The sequence below is a fragment of the Strongylocentrotus purpuratus genome, unplaced genomic scaffold (assembly GCF_000002235.5).
Source record: "Strongylocentrotus purpuratus isolate Spur 01 unplaced genomic scaffold, Spur_5.0 spur5_scaffold_1, whole genome shotgun sequence".
NCBI classification, from domain to species: Eukaryota; Metazoa; Echinodermata; class Echinoidea; order Camarodonta; family Strongylocentrotidae; genus Strongylocentrotus; species Strongylocentrotus purpuratus.
In genome coordinates this window covers 38,655,529-38,676,823 of record NW_022145594.1, presented here as the reverse complement: position 1 = coordinate 38,676,823, position 21,295 = coordinate 38,655,529, and the positions used below count along the sequence as shown (strand labels likewise).

At 39.5% G+C, this 21,295-nt stretch overlaps 1 protein-coding gene across 1 annotated transcript; it reads left to right on the top strand.

Moving 5' to 3' along the window:
* The first annotated feature begins 9,624 nt into the window (after window positions 1-9,624).
* On the top strand, window positions 9,625-20,212 carry LOC115918144 (S-methylmethionine--homocysteine S-methyltransferase BHMT2-like). The gene is made up of 5 exons (XM_030978780.1): window positions 9,625-9,643; window positions 11,079-11,209; window positions 17,463-17,657; window positions 18,774-18,885; window positions 20,046-20,212. Exons 1-5 carry the CDS (start codon window positions 9,625-9,627, stop codon window positions 20,210-20,212), a joined length of 624 nt encoding a protein of 207 aa, XP_030834640.1.
* The last annotated feature ends 1,083 nt before the right edge of the window (window positions 20,213-21,295 follow it).

The following is a 21,295-nucleotide window of genomic DNA, read 5'->3' as shown; positions in this document are numbered from 1 at the left end:
CGTCGGGTAAGCTGAATGTGGGCAATCCACCGTATCTCATGCATTGTTATTATGATGTTATACGGAAATGAATACTACTACTACTAATACTACTACTACTACTTCAAACTGTGTCTCTTCTATTACCTTCCATTCCTATTGGACTCAGCTTTGCACGGAGACGTTGACGGCAGCTATCCGGTTGACCTGCTGTACTTTCCTTCTTGATCCAAGCTTTGATCGTATTGAAGCTGTCTCCTTCTGCATGTTCACCAATTATCTCTGAAAATTGTTCTTTGTCAAGATACCGTATGATTCTTTGTAATTCGGCATCATTCAGGTCGTTTCCAAGATTATCATTTTCTTTACCTTAAAATTTCGGATAAAAAGATAGATAAAATATAAGATTTTGTTGGTACATGCACAACGTATAGTAAATGTAACCCCGTCAGAAATATACTTGTTCCTTTGTAAAGTGTTAATATATATCTACTGTACATATATTCTCGTGGCTCTCTCTGTTAGTATATATTTTTAAATTTCTTTCTGTAGTCCGCTGCCTATACAGGCGTAAGGTATGATATATTTGATTTATAAACATGAATTGCTGAATCCGTCAATGCAATACCCTAATGTCGTTATCGCTTCCTTCATGGTTTAACCCATTTTGCAGAAATACAAGGTCCGTACCTTCCTTGGATTTCGCCACTTCAGTATGTCCATCGTGTTCTTCTTCTCCAGTAGCTGACAACGAGATGTGACTGCCGTATCCAACCAAATAACCTAAATGAGTTGAGGGAGTAAGACAATGGCAGTACGAACATACAATGTAACATAACGAATTAAGTAATAAGCGAATATTATAGATTTAAAAATAAGACTTTATACAACTGTCATTTAGCATCAAATTGAATCGATGAAGAGTTTACATTTCAATGAGATTTTTGATGACTTATACAATTGCTTCCTATTACATCGCCATGGTATTTTCATCGACACAAAATTAAGGTAATAACAATGTCATAACCTTCTTTTCCTCATTCAACCATTGATTAACAATGTAATGATTTGATTGAACCTTGATCACGATTACTTGAATCCCCGTTGTAGTGTACCTTTTACATCGTACCGTCCGATACTGGTGACTGTCGTTTTCTTGAGCTACCCAGTCACTGATCATTGACTCCGTATCAAAGAAATCGTTATTGTTTTCTTCAACAATTGATTCGATCTCGTCTTGAGTCAGATTTGCCAATCTACTGCAGTGCCTACTTGCCAGCTTCTGGACAAAGTGATGTATCACGTCAGGAGACACGGGACGATCAGGTACTGTCAAGGAAATAAAATATAATAGTGACTTAATAAATAACATGTCATTCCATTGTTATATTGTTTAAGACCATAAATTACGACATTGACATTTTCAGCAAAATTGTTAAAAAGAAATGATTGTGCAAAATGGGTTTTGATATTATAATTTGAAAAATATCGAAACATATCTCTCTTATAAAAGGGACTTGGTAAATGAGAGATAATGGTGCTAAGGTAATGATTTTAATGCTAGATCTACAATTAAAGATAATCTGAAAATTTGAGTGAAAAGGGACAATTATTCATGGTACAAATAGGGAAAAAATGATCTGATCGATTCCTCAATTTTCCCAACTATATTATTACAATTTAATTACATTTTGGGTGAATGGAAATCTTCACAAAGCAATAAAATGGTGCTACATTCCATTCCAGACATTTAAGTGCTGACAGATTTTTTATTGCCTGTTTTATGTCTTTTTTTCATGAAAAAACGGTTGGGAAAATTCAAAAATGGTTAGGAGAATTTACTGTAAATCACTGTTAGAGGGTGTCATACATCGACCTTTTCAAAGAAAACCATAAATATTTTCGTGGTTTGAGAATTTTTTCAGGATTTTTTTGCATTTCAGAGGGTTAGTACAATAGAAGGAATATAGTAAGTAACATTACATACAAAAATTGAGAAATTGTTTTCATCAACCGCTCACCAATGTTACCAAGTCACTTTAATGTATAATGGATATTTAGATAACCCAATTTGGCTTTTTAATAACATGTTATGATAAATAAATATTTATGATTTTTAAAGAAACATTTTATAAACTCTTCTACACAATAAAACAGTTTTCTTTGCAATTTTTTTTCATCAGTCATAAACAATTTGTCATATTGATCAAATGTTGAATAAGTAGGAGAAAATATGTAAAGTTAAATAAAATTCAAAATCACCCTTTCTTAACTTATTCGCTTTAAACCTAACATTTTTAATAATTGAATGTTAAAGTAAAATTTTGATATTTGCTGACTAACGAAAACTGGCGAAAATACTGATCAAAATTCAAACATAAAAATTATAGTAATTACCCCATATTTCCTTCCATGCTCCACTATATCCGGATTTTTCCAAAGCTCCCTTCCAGCTTGCTGCTTGATCTTTGTGTGTATTGTATGTTTTCCACCTACACAAATATGGGTACGCCTCAAGGGGTGTAGATTTTTCGTTTAACTTCTTGATGCCTAATTCGTATAGAGTATCATTTAATTTATCCATGTCAGACATAGTAACTCTAGACACCATCATCCAGAGTTCGTAAAAGGAAAGTATTCCTGAGAAGAATAATTATGATTGTATGCATTATTGACTAGCTCCGCAAGACAGTAGTGTACGGCATAACACATACTGGTTGAATGTCTTAAACAATCGAAAGCTTAACAACGTGACCATATTTTCCTCCATTGATCACGACTCATTTAAATATAAAGTGATCCATGGTATGTAAGTATATGCCCTGTGTCTTTGTGATCACTGAAGTTTTTAGAATATGGTTAAATGTACCACTATACATTTGTCACCGACGACAATTTTTATTTTTATTTCCATTTCTCTTGCATAGCACATAATCAAACTGCAACTAATAAAGTAAAGAAAGCAATATATGAAATGGAATGTGTATTCTTATGAAACCTGTCACTTCATGTTGATTATCATATGATGTTACCTTTTATCGGCATTTGCTCCACCAGAGGTAAACTCTCTTCTTGGACACGTCCTGTATCTAAAATGGAATAAACAAGTATTTCTTAAGCACCGTCACTGGAGTTAATTAGATGTTGTTTGCGCCTTATTTTTTTAAAGATCCTTCAACAAAATCCTTGATTTAGCTCATGTTGCAATCATAAATATAAACCTCTTAGGTCATTCAGGAATGCCATGACTTTTACAAGCCGATCGCCTGTCTGATTATCAAGATATTTACGATTGAAAATCGAAATTTCATTTTGCGCTTTCCTAGCGGTGTTTATAACAATGATTATGGTAAAACCGGTCACTCAAAGATATTTTACTTTTTTGAGGTACTTCATGATCATTTTGAAGCGCAATTCTTTCAGGGCTTCAATATCACACCATATCACAGACCCTGATAACACGAAAGGCCATGCATCTTAAATTTAACATTGTTACAAGATGCCTTTAAATATTATATTGGTCAGCAACTAATTTCTTGGTAACGTATCATAATTTGTATTATTATTATTACTGCTATCATAATTTTGCTTATCAATAATAAATAATGATAAATCCCGAATAGATGTTTTAAACCACGGTCATTATAATTTTCTGTGACGAACTATATTTTATCAAAGGTAAAAAATACCTCTGATGGTAAACGGCCTTACTTTTGTCCGCTCATTACAATTTTGTTTGAACATTTCCATTGTGGATTATTCTTGCAGTCCTGTTTAATTTAGGGCAAGTATATTTCAATTATTAGCCTGACCATTGCTTAGATCAGCAGTACTGCGTGTAGTGTACATGTTTTCTTTACTTGAATCTAACGTGAAATGGATGAAGATGAACCTTTGGTGAATTGATACTTACGTGTCCTGTCTTGTCGGCGATGTCTTCTCCAGCAGACGATGAGTATGCAGACACCAGCTATGGTCACGAGTACTATAGGCAATACTGTAAATGGTGTTGAGACAGTGAATCTAAATAACCTATGCAGTTAATTTAGTTTTTTCATGTTTTTCACCACTTTCAACATCTTTTACATTGTAACAAAAATAGAAGTTATATATATCAACTCTCTAAAAACGTAAAAGGGATAGTTGAGTTATGTTGCAGAGGGCGCTACACAAAATAATAAAAAAACTGAGTGTCAAATTTGAAAGAACATTCAATTTAAATGACAAATCATCTTTGTGTGATCAAAATCGGTTCAGAGGCGGCTAAAATATCCAAAAATATAACGATTTCTAATACTTGTGTACCCCCACAAATATTAGATAATTTGAAAAAGCCGTTGAAAAAACGAAATAGCGCCTTTTACGTCATATTTCAGCCAATGCCGATGGTGGCTTTTTTGTTGGCATTTTCGTGTTGGTTATATTACGCACAACCAGCCGGCCCATGTATTGTTATTTTTAATAAAATGATTAACAGGAACCGTATTTTTTTAAATGGGGAGCTGAATAACTATGATCGTATTGGCTAAATTTTTACACATTTGGGGTCTAAAATTACCTTCATAGCAATTCGACGTTCTAAAAGGGCACTAGAAATGTCATAGATAATAATAGGAGCAATAACAATGCACTTTGGAGGCATTTGCGGTCTGAAAACAAAACTCAACTATCCCTTTAAGGGCACCGCTTGTGCAAGTAAATTTAATCAAAGGGAAATGTATGTGTTGGTGTTAATATCCTAGTTTAACAGCTCATGAACTACCTTTCATTTGGACATCATTTTTATTTTACCAGGGTAAAAGATAATGGTTTATTTCATGCTTTTCCTCAATTTCCTTTGCAAGCAAACGACAAGGTTCACAACATATAGCAAATAAAGGAACACACACAAATTATTTAGCGAGGATAGCGCAATCATGGGCTTAGATTCGAGGTGTTGACAGCATGCTTACCAATAATAACGGCACCCATTGGCTCGTGAGGCTTTGGAGTGGAACCCATCCAAGTGTCGTTCTGCTGAATCAGGCTTACAAAAACAGTCCCAGCTCTTTCTTCCAGGTTTCCCGGTACATCTGACGCAACACAGACGTAAGGTATTTCATGTGGTAACGCGTTGACGGTAACAGATTTGCCTCTTGTTCCATCATCGTTCGTCCATTTCTTGATCCCTAGGGGAGCAATCATATCAGAGCCATGTAAAAAGAAGAGATGAAGGTCTGGGAAGAAGTCGGATGCAGAACAAGTAATGTTGACGCCAACGTGCGTAGAAATGACGCAACCGTAATTCTTCCCGAGTGTTACAGAATCATTGCACCCTTTGATGATTGGGTAGGGCTCCTTTGGTGGAGCTTAAGAGAAACAGAAGAACAACATTTAAACTCCATGAAGAATGTATAACTACGTACACATATAAATATTATTACTTCGAAAAATGTGTATAAAGCCTAGCCGCTGATTGTAATCGAACCAGAAAGTAAAATATCATTATCTCACCATAGACATTTACATCAGTAAAATTGTGTATCAGTATCCCCTTGTAGCTCGAAACTCTGCATATATATCGACCTTCTTCTGCAATGCTGACTTCCTTGATGACCAAAGAACGATCTTCATTCATCTCCATAATGCTACACGGCCTGTCACCTTCACATAATCCTGTTACATCATCGGTTGGAATCCATGAGACTAGGTTTGGTGCTTTTCTTGGGTCATCTCCTTTCTTCCAATAGAGAGCTAAAGGTTCCCCACGAAACCGACATGTCAGGATAACGCTGTCTCCAATTCTTACAGATTTGTGTAAATCAGTATACACAACATCATCAGGAACATCGCAAGTAACACCTGAATAAAAAGTATGGGATCAATAGTTAAAGTTTTGGCGGAAGCATAAACATGATGAAAGGTTGAATGACAATACCAATAAAACATCCCGGCTCGTCTGCTGAAGAAATTTTGAACAATGTATTGGCCGTTTGGTTATTGATGTATTAACCGGCAAATAAGGATGGTTTCCTTACAAAGAAAGTTAGCTCACTATATCACTTTCAGAGAGTTACCACTATGTGTGCAGAGTTGACTTAAAGGCCCACTGCACCACTGCACTACTTGTAGCTACTTGCGCCCTCTATATAACAAACAATGCCTAATCGGTGACCATTGGTACCCCATGATCCTCTTTTTCTTCTGTTATTTGAGAGCTGAGTTGATGAAATAACCACCTGTCCAGTGACCTTGCAGTGTGGTTTAATCCCTCCCTTACACTAGTACTGATGAGCTTTAAAACTTTAACGTGAACTTTTTGCTTTGAGTCACACCCATTCAATTGCTTAAATTGAGAGTTCAATTGATTATAATGCAATTAATTTGAATATGAATAAACCACTAAAATATAAATGAGCTGTTGGCAAGCGGGACTGCTTGATGCATTTAAAAAGTATTTATGAAAATGTTTCAACATAATTACACGTTGAACTAAAACAGTTTTTCATAGACATGGTAAGGTTTATAAGAGTTAACAATTCGGCTGCTGTTTACCTAGGCCTCCATTTTCTAATGTATTTAAGAATTAAAAAAAAAGTTTAGATACGGAGGTGTTAAAGTTTCGAATAGCTTTATACAAAATGTTGAATCTAATGACATGTTCGAAAGCATTATGATAAAACAGATCTTAAACCAATATTGCCTTTATTGTGTATGGTATAATGTAATTATTCCAATGCAAAAGTAATCTTATTCCACTTTCCATTGTCATTTTCATTTCTCACATACATTTTATAACGTCTGTCAAATAATTAAACGACTCGTTGATTTCATTGTAAATCCTTTACTGACATGTATTGTGTTTGTTTATTAGATTAGATTTTACACTCACTATTTTCATTTCAAATGAAAAATTAGAAATGCCATTATTCCAAGACAGATATATTTGTCCTCGTCTCATATAATCAGGCGCGGATCCAGGATTTCTTAGGGGGGTAGGCCCAAATTTGAAATTATGCGAGCCAAATATTGGTACGTAATGGTGACCAGCAGTGACGTAATAAGGGGTGGGTGGGTGCAGGGAGGGGCGAGTTTTCCCCCTCCCTCCTCCGCAAAGCGCGGAAGCTTTGACATTTCAATAAATTATTAGAGAAAGAAGACGATTCGTTGTACCATTCCCCCAAAATAATCCTCGTCTAATATCAGTTCCCCCCCTCCCGCGCGAAGCGCGGAAGCTTTTACGTTTCATTAAATCATTAGAGAAAGAAGACGATTCGTTGTACCGTTCTCGACTCTTAATCCTTGTCTGAATTTCAAAAATGTTCTTTGTCTATTTCCTTTTCTTCCTACGTCCTCTTCCTTTTCACTACTCTCTTTTTTTGGCCGGCGTTTATGGGGTGACCACCCCACCGTCCCCCTGGCTACGCGCCTGCGGTCAGATGAACAAATGTTGATACCTTGTCCGCCCCGGAAGCTCAGGGGTTGAAGGTTTTAATTTACGGTCAGATTAGCTTTCAGGGATCCGCCTTAGGGCCCTAGGCGGGGTCCAGGGGACAGAGCCCCGGAATTTCAGGAGTTTTAGGCATTTAATTACGGTCAGATGAGCATTATATTGATACCTAATTGTTACAGTGGCAGGTCACTAATTGGCTTGGGGTTCAGGGGGCGGAGCCCCGGAATCTCAAGGGTTTTAGGCACTCAATAACGGTCAGATGAGTATCAAGGGGCCAGCCTAAGGGCTCTTGGTTGGATCCATGGGACAGAGCTCCCGGAAGCTCAGGGGTTTTAGGCGTTTAATTACGGTCAGATGAGCATTTTTGATACCTTATTATTTGTGACACTGGCAGGACACTATTTGGCGTGGGGTCCAGGGGGCAGAGCCCCCAGAAATCAGGGGTTTTAGGCATTACATGACCGTCAGATGAGCATCTCAGGGCCCGCCTTAGGTCCCTAGGTGGAATCAAGGGGGCAGAGCCCTTGGGGTTTTAGGCATTTAGTCATTGTCAGATGAGCATATTTTGATACCCATTATAATGTGACACTGGCAGTTAACTATTTTTTCTTTCTCACTCTCTTTCTTTCTATTTCTCTTTAATATACTTTTTCAAAGAAAGTGTGTGTGTGGGGGGGGGGGGGGCTCGAGGATCCCGATCCCCGCTGTTCCGCGGGCCCTGATATGTAGGCGTCTCAAGAAGCATTTTCTTGCCTGGCTGTAAATTTAGGAATTTGTTATTTTCCAACAAACGCATAAAGTGAGGAAAATTCTCGGAAAATTATCTCATTTCAGCATTATTTGTAAACCACCATTGTGGAATTAGAAATAAACCCCGGGAATAAACAACGTTTGAATTCTATTTCTCCAAGGGAGGGGCAAGGTCATTTTGGTCCCCACCCCGCTCCACACATTGTTGGCGGGATTAACCGCAACTGATCTCCGCTTCTTTTCTCCCTTTTCTTTTTTGTCTCCTCTTTTTTGTTCCCTTTTAGCTCTCCTCTTTTCCTTTTCCTTCCTTCTCTCTTTTTTTTTTTTTAGCGGGGACGGGGGGGGGGGGGTAGGGCTTTTTGCCCCCCCCCCACCCGATCTACATCTTGTTGGTGGGAAAATTGCAACTGATATCCCCCTTCTTTTCTTCTTCCTCTTTTGTCCTTCCCTTTATCTCCTCTTTTTCTTTGTTCATTCCCTTTCCTTCCTTCTCTTTTATTTTTTGACTGGGGGGGGGGGGGGGGTGGGCGGGGAGGCAACAGCCTGGGAGGCAAGTCCTTTTGCCCCCCCCCCCCTGATCTCCTCCTTCCCTCTTTTCTTTTCTTCTTCCTCTTCTTTGTCCCCCTTTCTCTCCTCTTTCCCTTTCCCTTCTTTTCCTTCTCTCTCTCTCTCTCTCTCCTTTTTTTGCGGGGGGGGGGGGGAGCCAAGGCCCGCTCGGTCCCCCTGGATCCGCGCCTGGTCTATAGTCTCCCTTTCTTTCTCCTTTTCATTCTCGCTTTCCTTTTCTCTCACTCCCTCCCTTTATAAGCCCTCAAATATATTATATAGGCTCTTCTTAGCTGGGGGAGGGGGGGGGGGGGGTTCGATATAATATCACCCAGTAAGATCCCTCGTCTTAGCGTAGATGTTCATGTCTATAGTTAAGTTCACTTTTATTCTATATTCTTCTCGTGCAAATGAAATCCTATGAAAGAAGAAAATACACGAGCATGTAAAATTACGTTGAAGGAAGAAGGTGCTTTTTTATATAGCGCAACATTCAATAATATATTGCTCAATGCGCTTTACTTCACAAATTAATGTTAATGACGAACACCAAAGCCGGTAAGGAAGAAAAATATAAATAAACTTTCAATCATTGAAGAGATGTGCCTCCGAACGGCCCTCCCAAATCACGAGAATTGTGTATTACTGTATAATCACTGAACACATACCTTAGTTGTTGCCCCCCTATCCTCTTTCCATGCCTTCTTCTGCTTAATGGGCTATTAATCCTTCCCAAGGTCTTGACTACTGACCTGCGGATATATATTTGTCCACTCCAAAAATAAGTATTATTCAGAGTAATAGACCTTGGTAAGGATTAATAGCCAATTAAAATTGTCTGGTGCGGTTCGATGCGAGTTATTCATACTAATTCATTCTAGCGAGCGACTACGAACACACGGCTGTAAACGTGAAGTATGTCCAAGAAAGTAAAAGGTAAGTTACACGCTGAGAGTATAATAATATTGATTTGTAGTTATAAGCATAATGTGTAGTGTAGTATTACGTTAAAATGGGCAGGCCCAGTATAACGAGTACAACCCAGTCGACCAAAGACCAGCGAGAACGAAATGCCCTCAAAACCGAAAACCATATGTGTGCAGTTATATATACGACATACAGTACAAAACAATTATGCTTGCGCACACACATGTGACATAAATTTTGATTATCATTTTTGTGAGCGTATTGCTTGGTGTTTATGATCAATAATTCGAAAATATTTGTATCGGCCCATAGGCTAGTTAAATAATAATGATAATAGTGTATAGCGCATACACCGTCCGGGGACGCTCATGGCGCTAGCTCAGCAACAGTTCTCTTTGATACAAGTAAAGTAAACAATTTTGCAATATATAACCTATTTCAATCAGTTCTGTCCGATGGGGCCCGGTGCCCTCCAGCTGCTCCGTTCAATGACAATTTAAGGGACTAGCCCAGTCAGCACATTATTCACAAGAGCTCTAGCATCTGAGGCCACCAGGGGGGGGGGGGGGGGGTGTTTCATCAACTAAAATCGATTTCGATTTTAAAAATCAATTTTAAGGCCGAATCAGTTTTAGCTTAAAACCTTTACTTGTGAGCTGTTTCATCAAATCGATTTTAAGGCCAAAATCGATTTTATTTATTTAGTGAAACAGCTCTTAAAATCGAAATCAATTTTAACCCCTTAACGTTGATAAAATCGATTTTTAGATCGATTTTAGGGCTAAGTGAGACCCCCCCCCCCCCGCCCCCCACCACCCCCCCCCCCCCCCCCCCCCAGGCCCCGCACTGGCAGCCAATGAGACTAAAGGGTGATAACTAATTCATTTCAGATGTATATACAAATAACATATCAATTATGGATTTAGTAAAATAAACTAATACAACTTAATGCCTTGGTCACAAATACCTTTACGGGCTGCTACGAACGCCGTACGAACGATTTTCAGACCATTTCGTAAGATCTTCTTAAGGCGGCCGTACGAAACAAGCGCTCGTAGACCGTTCGTAGACCGTTCGTAAGAACGCAGATTGGTCGATGGTCTTGTCCAAGATTTTTTTAACATCGTACGAAACCCTCTCTTCGTAAGGTGGCAGTACGAACGCCGTAATTACATCGTAAGAACCACGCAAGATCTTCGTACATTTCGTAGGGTCGAGGGACAATTTTAGAAGCTTCAAATTATTACGATGACCGTAAGAACGCCTCAAGTTGTTCATAGAGGGCTCTTACGTTACGAACGCCGTACGAGCGGAAATTCTTGTGGTCTTCTTACGAATGACTCCTGGCGTTCGTAAGAAGTTCGTAAGGTGCTCGTAAGGTGTACGTACACAGTTTATGCAAATTTTGAGTTTTAACGGTTATAAAGCCTCACTCTGTTCATAGTGTTCGTCGAGGGTGCATCTCCTGTCGAAGAAATATGTGACCAAAGGGGAAATCTGTTCGAGGAAAGAGATGAGGAGGAAGGAGAAAGAGGAGGAGAGCGGCAACAGCAATATCAAGCAGAGGCGCCGGAAGTGGGGGGAGGGGCAGGGGGGAGCATTCGCCCCCACCCCCTATAAAAAAAGCAGTAAAGGAGTATACATGTAGATGGTTTGTATTTTTTAACCAAACTTAATTTAATTAAATTAAATTAAATTATATTCCATTCAAAGAAAAGGAAAGTTAATAGGGATTAAATTTCGTATACATTCCGCTTGCTCCTACATTTTATCAATGGATGTTTTTATAATATATGCGATTTGCGCATATCGTGGAAATATTGTAAGAGGATGGGAAAGTTTTTTTTTTTAAATATTATAGTGGTGAGAGGACATGAGCCCCTGAACACTGGCGTACTAATGGGCAGGAGGTATTTCTAATTCGATACCAGTGATTTACAAACGTTGCTGAAATGACATGATTTTCCGGTATTTTTTTTCCAATTTGTTGGTAAATCATATCTTTTTATGCGTTTGTTTAAAGGGATCCGGTAACTTTGTCTCAGATTCTGAAACAAAATTCTGGATTTAGCTCATGATGCAATGATAATTATAAACCTTTAGGTCAGTCAGGAACCCCATGACTTTTACAATCCGATCGCCTGTCTGATTATCAAGATATTTATAATTGGAATTACAAATTTTGAAAACCGTTCGCCTGACGGTTTTCATAACACTACAGTCTATTGGGGAAAACGAGTATGGTAAAACCGGTCACTCAAAGATTTTTACTTTTTTGAGGCACTTCTTGATCATTTTGAAGCGCAATTTTTTTAGGGCTTCAATATTACACCATATCTCAGACACTGATAACACGTAGGGTCGTGTATCTCAGATTTAACATTGTTAAACGATCCCTTTAAAAATTGCTAATTCCCAAATTAACAGCTGGGCATAAAAATATGCTTATTTAGAAGCCTTCATGTTAGGGCCTGCAGAACGGCGGGGCTCGGGGCTCGAGCCCCCCTCACTTTTTAAAAAAAGGAGAAAGGAAAGAAAGAGAGAGAACAAAATGTGTGACCTACCAATGTCACAAATGAGATATCAAAATATGCTCATCTGACCGTAATTAGATGCCGAAACCCTTTGAGCTTCCAGGGGCTCTGCCCCCTGGACCCCACCAAGGGCCCTATGACAGCCCCCTGGATGCTCATCTGACCGTAATTGAATACCTAAATCCTTTGAGCTTCCAGGGGCTCTGCCCCCTGGACCCCACCAAGGGCCCTAAGGTGGGCCCCCTGGATGCTCATCTGACCGTAATTGAATACCTATAACCCCTGAGCTTTCGTGGGCTCTGCTCCGTGGAATCCCCGACAATTAGTGACCTGCTAGTGACACAAATAAGGTATCTAAATATGCTTATCTGACCGCAATTTAATGCCTAAAAACCATGACCTTCCGGGGGCTTAGTCCCTTGACCCCCGCCGGTGCAAAGCCCCCGGACCCCACGCCAATTTACGCTACGCTAGCTACACTCTAAGCTGATCGTTAATACTCCACTTTGAAAAATGTTCCGTGGGGCCTGCATGTAACATGTAAGCCTAGGAGTGGTGGTGATTTTCCTCCCCCCCCCCTCCTCCAAACGATTTTGCTCATTAACCCACTGCCCCTGGAAGGTGAGCCCCTGGATTTTTTGCCACCCCAATCCCAAACTGCTTTCGGCGCGCCTGATATCAAGAAATGATGGCCATATCGGAAGCGACCGGGAGGAGGCGGTGGAAGATGACGACGACGAGGAGGAGGGAGAACCATCAAGACGGCAGTTTGACGGCGATGAAGATGAGGTAACGGGGAAACTGAGAAAGGAGAAGTAGTCCTATGACTTTGATGCCACCACAGAGCAAAAACTTGTTGACTTCTTCGGTTAACATGACTGCTTTTATAATAAAGGAAGTAACAGATATGCTAACAGCAAGTTCAAGAAACACTTTATGGAGTTGCAGTTGCAGTTGTAGTCTTCTTGGCAATACTGTCATCGTGTAATATCAAACTTTCAACAGTCATAGAATTTTCGACAGTATACAGCAGCGCTTTTTTGCAACCCGACCAAAAAGAAGGGGAAAAAATCTTAAGCTCTTCTTACGAATGACTTGTGAATGCCGTGAGTTAAACGTACGACCACCTTACGAGAACAAAAACTCGTAAAATTGGCGTACGTCTGACGTAAGAAGAACACAAAGCGTTCTTACGAAAATGTACGAACTCTGGGGCCATTGTATAACTGAAAATCACTTCGTTTCTCAAGAAGGTCTTGAGTTGTTCTTGCGAATTAAACGGCGTTCGTACGAACTCCGTAAGAAGGACGTAAGAATATATGCCCCATCTGCGAACAAGGAGATTCGTACGAACGAATCGTTCGTACGAACATTTGTGACCGTAGCATAAGGAAATATTGGGTTACAGATGGAATAGGTTATGCTACGGTCACAAATGTTCGTACGAACGATTCGTTCGTACGAATCTCCCTGTTCGTACGAATTTCAGAGTTCGTAGAGATTCGCAGATGGGGCAAAATTTCTTACGTCCTTCTTACGGAGTTCGTACGAACGCCGTTTAATTCGCAAGACCAACTCAAGACCTTCTTGAGAAACGAAGATTTTCGGTTATGCAATGGCCCCAGAGTTCGTACGTTTTTCGCAAGAACGCCTTGTGTTCTTCTTACGTCAGACTTACGCCAATCTTACGAGTTTTTGTTCTCGCAAGCTGGTCGTACGTTTAACTCACGGCATTCACAAGTCATTCGTAAGAAGATCTTACGATTTTTTTCCTATTTGTTCGGGTTGCAAAAAAAGCGCTGCCGTATACTGTCGAAAATTCTATGACTGTTAAAAGTTTGATATTACACGATGACAGTATTGCCAAGAAAACTACAACTGCAACTGCAACTCCATAAAATGTTTCTTGAACTTGCTGTTAGCATATCTGTTACTTCCTTTATTATAAAAGCAGTCATGTTAACCGAAGAAGTCAACAAGTTTTTGCTCTGTGGTGGCTTCAAAGTCGTAGGACTACTTCTCCTTTCTTAGTTTCCCCGTTACCTCATCTTCATCGCCGTCAAACTGCCATCTTGATGGTTCTCCCTCCTCCTCGTCGTCGTCATCTTCCACCGCCTCCTCCTGGTCGCTTCCGATATGGCCATCATTTCTTGATATCAGGCGCGCCGAAAGCAGTTTGGGATTGGGGTGGCGAAAATTCCAGGGGGCTCACCTTCCAGGGGCAGTGGCGTAATGAGCAAAATCGTTTGGAGGAGGGGGGGGGGGGCAGAAGGAAAATTTGCATCACCACCACTCCTAGGCCTACATGTTACATGCAGGCCCCACGGAACATTTTTCAAAGTGGAGTATTAACGATCAGGTTAGAGTGTAGCGAGCGTAGCGTAAATTGGCGTGAGGTCCGGGGGCTTTGCACCGGCGGGGGTCAAGGGACTAAGCCCCCGGAAGCTCATGGTTTTTAGGCATTAAATTGCGGTGAGATAAGCATATTTAGATACCTTATTTGTGTCACTGGCAGGTCACTAATTGTCGGGGGTTCCAGGGAGCAGAGCCCCTGGAAGCTAAAAGGTTTTAGGTATTCAATTACGGTTAGATGAGCATATTTTGATATATCATTTGTGACATTGGTAGGTCACACATTTTGTTCTCTCTCTTTCTTTCCTTTTCTCTTTTTTAAAAAAGTGAGGGGGGCTCGAGCCCTGAGCCCCGCCGTTCTGCAGGCCCTGACATGAAGGCTTCTAAATAAGCATATTTTTAGGCTAATTTTTATGTTAATTTGGGAATTAGTAATTTTCAAACAAACGCATAAAAAGATATGATTTACACAAAAAAATGAGAAAAAATACCGGAAAATCATGTCATTTCACCAACGTTTGTGAATCGCTGGTATCGAATTAGAAATAACCCCGCCCATTAGTACGCCACTGTTTAGGGGCTCATGTCTTCTCACCACTACAATAACAAAAATAAAAAAACACTTTCCCATCCTCTTACAATATTTCCACGATATGCGCAAATCGCATATTCTATAAAAACCTCCATTGATAAAATGTAGGAGCAAGCGGAATGTATACGAAATTTAATCCCTATTAACTTTCCTTTTCTTTGAATAGAATATAATTTATATGTGATTCAATTCAGGTTTTGTTCTTGCCCCCTGCCCCTCCCCACCCCACTTCCGGCGCCTCTGCTTGATATTGTTGTTGCTGCTCTCCTCCTCTTTCTCCTTCCTCCTCATCTCTTTCCTTAAATTTGTTTCCCTTCCCTCTCTTCCCTCTAACAGATTTCCCCTTTGGTCCCATATTTCTTCGACAGGAGATGCACCCCGACGAACACTATGAACATAGTGAGGCTTTATAACCGTTAAAACTCAATATTTGCATAAATTGTGTACGTACACCTTACGAGCACCTTACGAACGTCTTACGAACGCCATGAGTCATTTGTACGAAGACCATACGAATCTCCGCTCGTAGGGCGTTCTTACGAACGCCGTAAGAGCCCTCTATGAACAACTTAAGGCGTTCTTACGGTCATCGTAATAATTTGAAGCTTCTAGAATTGTCCCTTGACCCTACGAAATGTACGTAGATCTTGCGTGGTTCTTACGATGTAAATACGGCGTTCGTACGGCCGCCTTACGAAGAGAGGGTTTCGTACGATGTTAAAAAAAATCTTGGACAAGACCATCGACCAATCTGCGTTCTTACGAACGGTCTACGAACGGTCTACGAACGCTTGTTTCGTACGGCCTTCTTAAGAAGATCTTACGAAATGGTCTGAAAATCGTTCGTACGGCGTTCGTAGCAGCCCGTAAGGGTATTTGTGACCAGGGCATAAGTATTAAGACGATCTTTAAAGGTGGAGTATGTTGCAATAAAGCGAATTGATGGGGGAAGCTTATTCCATAATTTGGCTGCTGCATGCATGCGAAAAAGCATGGTCTCCCCATGAATGACGGATACGGGGAATTTGCAGCAAATTATTATGACTTCCAGACGAGTTGGATTGTAGGAGTGTAGTGAGTCTTTAATGTATTATGGCGAGATTCCAGGGAGAGCCCGATAAACAAGTAACATAATATCAAGGTTTATAGTGCGCTTTATGGAATGATTCGGGCTTCTATAGTATTTAGTTACAATAAAATTGTAACTAAATACTATAGAACTTGAATCTTTTATTTAAAAAAAATGAAAACTTTGGATGAAAAATCTGAAATCTGAATTGAATTACTTTTGAATAATGATAAAAGTCACACCATTAATTAGGTCATTTCATTGTGAAAACGATTCGATGATTAGAATTTCAAAATGTAACCAGTAGAATGTGAAAAACATGGCACATGCTAATTTACCTCTTCGTACATAGTGAGAAATCATATTTTGTGATATCGACTGCTTTAAATGCGTAATGCGTAAATGCGTAAAGAACGCATCAACTTTAATAGCTATTCAACAGACCGATAATTAAATGAATTAATTTACCACGCTTAAATTTACTCGCCTCACTTCAGAGTTGATTGCAGAAAAGTCAAGACAAACTATAAAAAAAGGTTTATTAGTGGATCTCGCCAATCACTTTTAAATAATGGTAAACAAATTTGTTACGCTATATCACGCATATATTTTTATGTAACCCGTAAAATATTGATAAGGGGCTGATTAGTAGAAGAATCTATTTTTTTTGAAAACTGAAAATGATTGCAAATCCCCCCCCCCCCCCGTACAGTCCAACTCATTTATATCAGGGCCCTGTCTTATAAGATACAATTATAGCAAATATTTTATTAAGTAGTGCTCACTACCCCCCCCCCCCCCCCCCCCCACCCCCCCCCCCCCCCCCACTGAGCGAAATATTGGGCGGCGCGATTTTCAAATTTTTGGGGCAAAATGAAGGATTTTTTTTTTTAGTGCTGTTTACCATCTACTCACTAATGTCGCGGAGCAAGAGTAGCAGGAGTACGTATCGTACAACCAGTGGCGTAGGCCGACGCATGATTTATTCAAGGAGGGTGTTTGAAATTTGAAAATCGCGCTAACTGAAATTTCACTCAGGGGGGGGGGGGGGGGGGGGGAAGAGAATTATTATTATTATTAGTTTTGTTTTATACTCAGTACACCCCCCCCCCTCCCCTTGAGCAAAAAAAAAAAAAAAAATGAGGGGGAAGGTTCCCCCCTCCTCCCCCTGCGTACGCGCCTGCGTACAACCGATGGCAACATAATCTCGTTCAAACTAAAATGTGCAAATGAGTTTAAGTAAAAAAAAATATCTTTAATCTCTATATTCATATTTTTCAGTATTACGCCCATCGTGAGAAACTCGCGCTCATTGATCGTGAGAAGGACATTGAAGCAATAAACCGAACTGCCCTTCGACTTGCCCGAGAGGTCGCCGATAAGACCGGTACCCTGGTCGCTGGTGATATCTGCAATACGAACGCTTTCAATCCTAAGGTTCCTAGTTGCAGGGATACAGTCAAAAATATGTTCAAAGTAGGTTTACCCTTTAGTGAAAATAATAATAATGAAGATTTTTTTTGTTAAACGTACTACTATATAATTATGCACCCGTAAACGGTATTTTAATGAAGTCCTTCGTCATACGGAGTTAGGGACTTTTAAATTTGCATGACGAGAACGTGGACTGCTACAGTAATTTTTGACATCCTTTTAAGGCACTGTCAGTGCCCGGCAGTGCCTTAAAAGGATGTCGCATTGCCTTAAAAAGATGTCACGTGTAGCAGTCCACGTTCTCGTCGTGCAAATCTAAAAGTCCCTAATATCAGGGTTGACAATCGCTGAGGTGGAAGGGGGGGGGGGGGAGGGGTATTCAGTTACTCATGTCTACCTCATTACTGGATCAAGATTTTATCATGTCTCAATATTCTCCCATCATTGTATTGTCATAACGCCTCTCTTTCTGGCCGACCAGACAGAAGCAAATGGGCAAAATAGTTTCTTTGTGATGTTTAATACGATGTAAACTACTTTCGAAAAATCGACTCAAGGGCAACTTGAATATCCTATTGTATGTCCTATAGACCTGTACAAATCATGTTCCGGTTACGTAATATGTCATTATTATGTTCTACAACAAAATGTGACGTAAAAGCCTTTGAAATTGCCTTAGGTTGGTATTTCGAAAGTAGCTGCGATCGTCCTGTATATACTATGATTATTGAATACATCAAACTGTGTTCGATCTTGAAACAAAACATTACTGCACATTAGTTGTACCTATGGAAATATATAGTTTCATAGGCTTTATGTAAGTAATATTTAATATAACCTCTATGTAATAATATCCAAGTTTGGAAGCGCTTAGAGACTTATTGTGATTTGCGCTATATAAAAGCTGAATATTATTATTATTATGTAATTTCATTCACATACTTGATTCTTTGAGTCTATAGTTTAATCAATAAAAATGTATTTCATGTATCTCCACTTCGTCTCTATTTTTTCTGTCTTTTCCCCCCATCTATCCCGCCTCTGAATTTTGCATACACTTTCGCTTTCCTTCTCTGTCGTCTTCTGTCTCTTTTTATCATCCTACTTTTATCCTCTTTCTCTCTTCGCTCGATTCCACTCGCTCTTCTCTTCTGGTAGGGGCAAGTATTATGGGCTGTGGAAGAGGGGGCGGACTTCATCGTAGCAGAGACTTTTGGTATCTTGGAGGAAGCCATGATTGCTTTGGAGGCCATTAAAGAATTTGGAAGCGGTAGGATAGAGATGGACAATAATATTGAATAACCAATGGTTTTCTATTCTCTCTTTACGACTATAATCGTTTTCTACCTCAAATTATTTCTTTCCTTAGCCCCCTCTCCCTTCTTTTTCACTCTCAGTATGTACTCGCTTACCTCTTCTTTCGACTATCTCCTCCCCTTTCTCTCTTTATCTTTGTCTTTTTATCTCTCTCTCTCTCTTTCTTTCTCTTCCCTCTCTCTCTCTCACTCTGTCACCATCCCTTCCATTGGTCTTTCCTTTCTCCCTCTTCTCTTCTTCCCCTCTCGTACTCCACCCCTCTGTTGCCTCTTTCTTATTTCCGCTAGTGTCTAAACCAGACTTTTCCAACATGTATGAGTTACTATAAACTGTTAGATAAATTACAAAATAGATCATTAAACGCCATTACAATCATGTAACTAAATAAATATCAAAGTAGGTGTGTTTTTTGGTTATAAAATGAATCCGCCATAGATTTGTATCTGAAATATAGATCTGTTCTTGAACATTGGACCTAAGTATACTCCATGCTTGAACCCGGCTTAGCTATAATTTGTTTGAACATTGAACATAAGTCTGTTTGGCGGAATTGAGAGAGAGAGAGAGAGAGAGAGAGAGAGAGAGAGAAAGAGAGAGAGAAAGGGTTAAACTTCGGTCACTTCAGAATTATCAATGACATTGTAGTGTATTGATTATTCTTATTCGTAGTCTAGATTGTAGACATGCATGTTATGACTTTTTGTTAATAATAATATCGAATATTTAGGAGCGCTAAAAACACTAAGTACCATAGCGCTTACAAATACAAATATATGAAAAGAGGGGACAAAATAATTAATGTACAGTCTCACAGGAAGTAGATCACATAGATCAATGGGGAAAGGGTAAGTTTTGAGTGATCTTTCGAAGGTGGCATGACAGGTAAAAGTAAAGAGGGATGCTGTTCCAAGTCTTTGATGCAGCTACGTACTGCAAAATGCTTTTTGCTGAGAGTCTAGCTTTGAGAATGATCAGATCATTTTGTATTCACAGTTGGGATGAAATAGTGAGAGATGCCGCTCTCTTTGTATGGAAAATAGTTTAATTCATAAGGTCACTGAAAAAAAAAAGTGATCAAATTTACCATTGACCGTTTTTGTTTAAACCTTCTAGGCCTGCCGGCAGTCATCACCCTCGCTGCCTCTCAGAAGAGCCTGTCTTCTCTAGATGGAGTAGACCTGATAGAATATTTCAGGCGACTGGAGGCAGCTGGAGCCGATGTAATGGGGTTCAATGCTCCAGGGGACCAGCCACCATGTTGCCGTTCCTCGAAAAAATAAAGAGTGCTGGTTTTAAGGTTAGCGTTATTCACATCAATTCGTATCTGATTGCTACACGTCTGTAAAAAAAAAAAAAAAACCAACGGATGTTCACACTAAACGGCAATTTGAAGTAGTACTTATGAATTGAGAGTAAAACCAGGGAGAGACCCAGGATTCTGTCAAAGGAGGAGGGGGGGGGGGGGTGGAGGGGCATAACTCCGCAAAAAATCTGACAACCCCCCTCTAAACAACAAACAATTTTGTTAAAAATCGAAGAAAAACAAATTATTCATTAAAATTAACATAATTATTATGGGGGATCATTCTAATTTTCTGTTTTGTTTAATGAATGCCATATTGAGGCCGGGACGGTTGCGAGTATTCTCATTGGCCTAAGGAGTATTGTCATGAAAAGTATGTTGTTGGTAATTAGCTTGCAATTGCCGTTAGATGTTTGCAACTCTTTTGTGGTGCTTTTTCGTTTATCATGATGGTAGTTCAGTTGTTCATCATCATAACGGAGAGGCTGGAAGAAGTTTGTGGCGGGAGGGAGGGGGGAGGGGGGGGATGGTGGTGATGAATTGAAGCGTGACTATCCCGGTATTGGTATGTTGATTCGGTAAATAATGACGAGTCAAATATTATTATAATTATTTGTTAGGGAGTAATGCTGATCACCATGACCCTAATGCGATTCCGGTGCTTTTTGTACCTTAAAGTATTTTCTTTTCTTTTTTCACAGACTCCCATCGCAGCTGTTCCCGTAACATACCGAACAACTGAAGAAATGCCCAATTTTCACGCACTCAAAGACCCCACCACAGGTGAAACTACTTTAACGACAGTCCGTTATTTTTTTGCCCTACAAAGCTATAAACATTGAAAAATAATTCGATACTGTACCTGCAATATATATATATATATATATATATATATATATATATAATTTTTTATACGACTTAGTTTATAAATAATGCGATAACATTTGTATTGACTTGCATTCTTTTTCATTTTATACACCATTACAACCACAACAAATACCAGACAATTTTATTAGACGACCTTTAGCAGCTTTTAAAACTGTAATCAGACGGTCATGAA